At 38.6% G+C, this 6,234-nt stretch overlaps 1 protein-coding gene across 1 annotated transcript; it reads right to left on the reverse strand.

Moving 5' to 3' along the window:
* Positions 1–3,696: 3,696 nt before the first annotated feature.
* On the reverse strand, positions 3,697–4,113 carry LOC129871510 (uncharacterized mitochondrial protein AtMg00860-like). The gene has a single exon (XM_055946444.1). The coding sequence runs from the start codon at positions 4,111–4,113 to the stop codon at positions 3,697–3,699; it is 417 nt and encodes a 138-aa protein (XP_055802419.1).
* Between the last annotated feature and the right edge of the window lie 2,121 nt (positions 4,114–6,234).

The raw sequence follows: 6,234 nt of genomic DNA on the forward strand, positions 1-6,234 counted from the left end.
ATGTCTTTATTGTTGTACCTTTAAGGGTTATCGGAATCTGGTCGGTTATTGTTTGATTATAATTGTACTTATCTTATGTTATACTTTTAGTTGGTTAATAGGGGTTCGTAGTTTGGATCTATTGTTGGTACCCTGTTAGGTAGAGTTGGATTAGTCCTTAGATTATTTGATTAACGGTGATCTTCATTATTCCATTCTTGATTAGTTGACTCCTATAGTGATTCATTTTTGTAAAAAGGTTGCTATCTTGCGCATCAAGGTACGCACCATGACCCTAGTTCTTTTCTCTATGCATTCTATCTCTTCACTCTTATTTCATATTGTACCTTGTGTTAGCTCTTGTTTGGCTACTTGTGTTATATTTACCTTATTTATATGTCATTTATACTTGCTTTATTAGTAGAGCTCAGTCAGCCTGTGTCTATTAAGTACCAGTCGTTTGGTACTCATACTACACTTATCCACCATCCATATCATAGTTAGGGTTATAGCCGGTAATATGGACTTGTGCAGAGCAGCATTTGATCGAATATTTGGTGATCTCCTGGCGTTCGGAGTTGCCAGTTTCCATCTACTTGGACTAGGGCTAGTCTTTACTTTGCTTTCTAGACGGTATATATTTATTTCTTTATTGATAAAAGCCTTGTACTATTATTTTGATTAGTTGCTCGAATATCGATTGATGTCAGGTCTTCTGTCATGACCCAACTCCGTAGGCCATGACTGGTGCCCGAGTTGGGCACCCATACGTACCCTTAGACCCACTTAGTACATTAATCGAATAAACATAGGTAATGATCAGAAGGGATCTCTAAATAGATATAATGCACGAGGGCCGATAGGCCATCACGAAACACAAAAAAAAAACCAAAACATATATACAAAACCCACATCTCATGTCTACAGACCTCTACGGAATGATATCCTAGTCATATGATGGGACAGGGCCCCGCCGTACCCTGAACAACATATATATATATATATATATATAACAGAAAGTGTCAGTACCAAAATAGGGCTCCGGACAAAGGAGCACTGTCGACCAACATGGTGGATGTCCTAAGCGAGCGGATCAGCAAACCAATCGTCCGTACCTGCGGGCATGTAACGCAGCCCCCGAAGAAAGGGGGTCAGTACGGAAAATGTACCGAGTATGTAGAGCATGAACTGTAATAAGTAAAGTTATTTCCAGAGCAGAAAGTGCAAAACTGAGCAAAATATCCGGAGATATCAAATGCTAATCAAAACCTCAAATAATGTATGCAGAAAAACATATGCCATAACCGGCCCCATTATGGGACTCGGTGAACAAAGTGTGGTCGCCCTCCCATCATCGGCGCCACGGCACAGCATAACACCAGAGTAGGGAATATCTCCGTAACAAATCATATCATATAAGATGGCCATATCAAATCATATCATATCATATCATATCACAAACATATATGTACATGGCACAGCATAACTCCGTGGCATAACATTTACCACCCCATGTACATGTCATACCTGCCCCCTTACATCGGGACACGGCGAACAATGCATAGAAATACGCACAAAAACATATCCTGGCCCAGGCTCAGTGAAGGAAGCATTGAGGCATCCACGAGTGGAGTAGTGAGAAACTATATGCAATTTAAATCATATTTAAGACTCAATGGAATAATCAGAATGAGCTATCATTTAAAAATTGAGACGAGACTCATGTCAAGTACCTTTCGAAAGTTACCCTAGATTATATCAGAATAAATCTTCTGGAATCATATAGATGTATCAAAGCATAATAAAATACCTTTTGGAAATCAAGGAATTGGCCATCCTAATGGCTCTAGGAATAGGAACCTCTTTGAAATTATATAAAAGTCATGTTTTTGTTTCATAAATACCATACCAAAACAAAGATTAGCTTTACATACTTATGTCAAAACATGAAAATCGAAAGAATATGCTTTACATACTTATGTCAAAAATATGCCAAAAGAAAGAAAGGTTTGCTTTACGTACCTCTTACGGATTACTCTTAACTATGCTCGCCTCGTCGTCTCTTGAACCTATTTAACATGAAATTAATACTAAAGTTAATAAACTTTTACTTTCCAATTTCCAACTCTACACCCAAGTAACCATAGGAATCATTTCCTTATCTATGACTCTCGACTAGTTTATTACTAGCTCCGAATCTACCGAAAATCGGGCAGCATCTCCCCTGTAACTTGAACATCCCCGAGTTTTCAACTCGGCCACCATGTCAACAACCATACCAACAAAAACATCCAGAAGTATGTATAGAAGTAAATCACCTCAACTTTACACAATACAAGCTCTATACAACTCATTCCAAACTACGATACCAAAATAGAGTTTTTAACCTTTATTTCGTAAAATATGTAGTCATACCAAACGGAGGGTTGTGTGGCTTCAACCGGAAGCACCCACATCCATTTTTGAGTACTTTACAGCCCTGCAACACGCAATTAAACCACACCAAACTGCAGCACCACAACAACAACACACTAGGCGACTTCGATTTAACTACTACGACTTCCATTTCGTTTGTTTCCAACGTCAAACATCCTTATACATTTTTTTTCCACTTCCAGCATATTTTAAGACATGTAAAATACTTCATAACATCATCATAAATTCCAGTTCAAAACATAAAACTTTACCTTTCCCGAAATTCACCAAAACCCGCCAAAACTTGCCTCGGAATTTCCTTTAGCGCAGCTGAAACTTATGGGCTGTTTGGTAACGTTTTGGGCTGAATCAAACCCTAAAATTTCATTACTAACATCTTCATAACATAATGTTATAACTCATATAATTAATTCTTGGAACGGAATTGGAAAACTTACCTTTTTTTCCTCCCAAAACCGTAGCTCTTTCTTCTTTCTAGACTAAGTTTCTCTTCTCTTCTCTTCTTTCTTTCTCTTGTCATTTCGTTTTTCTTGTATTGAAATCTCTAGATGAGTGTGGAAATTAATGAGTCATAAGACTCATATATATATATATACAACTTTAGGGGTGACACATGTCATCCCCTAAGTGGTGACACGTGTCAAGCCCTAAGTGGTGACAAATGTCAAGATCTAAGTGGTGACACATGTCAAGGTTTCATTGGTCCAACACACCCCTTTTCTCCAATCATGGGCTTCCATGTGGCATGTGGGGCCCACATGAGTCTTCTTGGAGACTTTGTGAAATTCTCATTTTACCCCTAGCCTTCCACAAAATTACCATAGGCCACTTTGCGAATTTTCCTTTTTGCCCTTTGCCTTTTCCAATATTTCCACACTATTAATGATCATAAATAATATTCGTATCCAACTTGTATATTAAATAAATTTTGGAAGATGTTCATTCCCTTAACTTTACCACGGCTACCTTAAAACATCCAACCGTATAAAATACGGGATATAAAATCCTCCATGAGAAATTCCAATTTTTGCCCCTTACTTTTTCTAATATTTCCAAGTTGAAATTCCAATTTAGTCATAAGAATTTTGTATCCAACAAGATCAAACATAGCCTTGTCCTTGACTTGTTACCATTATCCCGAAATGCCCTAATGTGCAAAATACGGGTTTTAACATTTTTCCCCCCTTTTGAACATTCGTCCTCGAATGTTGAACTAACCTCATACGGTGTCTTCATACTTCAGGAGGGTTCCTCTTATTGTTGTCCTTTTAAGTATGCCCATTACCTATCCCTTCTTTCATATTTTTTAAGCTGCCGGGAAGTGTACGCTATAACTTGGCCTTGCTGCATCAAGACACAACCTATTTCCACACCCGAAGCATCACAATAAATAATATACCCATATGGTACCTCTGGAAGAGTTAGAACTGGAGTAGTAGTCAAATTCTCTTTCAATAACTTAAAGGTTCGTTGACAGGCACGAGTCCACTGGAATTTGACTCCCTTCTGAGTTAATCTTGACAGTACTGTTGAAATTGAAGCAAATTTCTCTACAGATATCCTATAATAACTTGTTAATCCCAAGAAGCTGCGTACCTCTGTAGGTATCGTCGGCCTAGGCCAGTTCTTTACGGCCTCGATCTTCAGTGTATCTACTCGAATACCATCAGCCCCAACAATATATCCCAGAAGTGCCATATAAGTCAACCAAAATTCACATTTGGAAAATTTAGCATACAGTTTCTGGTGTCAAAGTACTACAAGTACCGCTCTCAGATGATTTGCATGTTCTGCTTCTGACTGAGAATAAATCAGAATATCATCAATCCTGGGAAGGGCGTGTTTATTCTTAATGGTTACCTTATTCAGCTGCCTGTAATCAATACGCATCTGCAGCGATCCATCTTTCTTTTACACAAATAATACTGGAGCTCCCCAAGGTGAAGTACTCGGTCTGATGAAGCCTTTTTCCAGTAAGTCTTTTAACTGCTCCTTCAGCTCTTTTAATTCTGCAGATGCCATTCTGTATGGAGGAATATATATCATATGGGTATCTAGCAGCACATCTACGGTAAAGTCTATCTCCCGTTCGGGAGAAAGGCCTGGAAGCTCGTCTGGGTATATATCTGAGAATTCATTAACTACGGAAACTGACTGAAGGGTTGGCGCTTCCGCTTCCAAATACTGTATGCGAACCAGGTGATAAACACAACCTTTTCTGATCATTTTTCTCGCCTTAAGGTAGGAAATAAACTTCCCTCTCGGCGATGCTGTATTAACTGCCCATTCCATCACTGGTTCTCCTGAGAATTAAAAATATAGTCGAACTACTAGGTCTTACACGAGTCCTCATTCCCCGTTATGGGTTTCCTTTTTTGGTACTTGAGAATATTGTGATCCCTCTTTGGCCTAATATAATATGGTCTCGCGCCTTGCCGGTGATTTCTCTCAGGAGTTTCACTTACTGAGGTTTCCTTACTTTTCACCTCCTTCTAATAGTTTGATCTCTTTGTTTTCTATCTACTTACCCTCTTTATTTCCCAAATATCGCTCTACTAAAATCTCCAATTTAACCTACAGTCAAATAATAGTAGAGTACGTTGCAATAGTTGTACCTTTTATTCTTATTGTCGCTCGATCTTTGGTACCCTAGTGTGATTAATGCCTTCCTTACTGTGACACCAGTTGTTGGAACTCACATGTCCACCGATATAATCGTACGTGGGATATCCTACACATTCATATATATATATATATATATATATGTATATATTCACTATCAACTAGACTACAAAATAGCTCCAAATGTTGTTCAAGCATATCGTTGTTCTAGAGCTGTGATGTACTTTCTGTCTCTTCACCAGCCTAGTCTACATCGTCTTACGTGGCCTCTTACAGTTTGTAGCCATTTCATAAACTCTAGTTTTCCCTTAAGTTACTCTAGCCTCTCATTTGTGTCTTACATCTGAATATATAGAATTCTTGCATACTTCTCAGGGGGTCACCCATCCTAAAATTGCTCCCACCTGAGCACGCTTAACCTCATAACTTTGATGGAATTGGGTACGTTAATGTTGATATAATCGCGTCCATTTCCTCGTTTTACCTTTATTACATTATTGGGAGCGAGTCGAGATCTTACAGATTCTGAGACACTTTCGTAACACATCCATCTTTTACAATTACTATTTTACCCTTTTTGATCCTCAATCTTTACTTTTTGCTTTCGTGCGTGACAATCTTTCGTCCTGGACTACCAGATTCCCGAGGGTAGTGATGGCACCATCCATCAAGGTCTCTACCAATGATTCTTCACACGGTCTCAGATACCGCAGCTTATATCTATTTATTATTAGCCTCGAGATCCATCCATCTGTTATAGGATCTCGTTTGGAGTGTAAGCGTTCCCATATACATATGATAGCATCAGTTGATTTTCTCTTACGCTTGTATTTTTCTTGTCCACTTCCCCCTTTAGGGTGTACCCATGTCATCCTTTGTTCATTTTCAACTATTCATGCGCAAATGATTCTGTTTTAACATATTTAACATACCGCACCATGTCTACACCTTCTATTAGAACATATATACTTTAGGTTGCCTCTATAAGAAACCTTAGTACAACCATGGGTTGCTTAGTATTCTTGATGAATAGTACACAATCTAGTCCAAGTACTGGTAATCGAGTCATCTAACTAATGTAGTAGTTTAGTCGAAGCTACATTCAATTCATCCCAATCAGTACATCACTAGTGCTTATGGCCGTGTCCGATTCTCCATTCGGGGCACTTATACTCTGATGACACATGTTTCACATTT

This window comes from Solanum dulcamara, chromosome 2 (genome assembly GCF_947179165.1).
Source record: "Solanum dulcamara chromosome 2, daSolDulc1.2, whole genome shotgun sequence".
Lineage (NCBI taxonomy): Eukaryota > Viridiplantae > Streptophyta > Magnoliopsida > Solanales > Solanaceae > Solanum > Solanum dulcamara.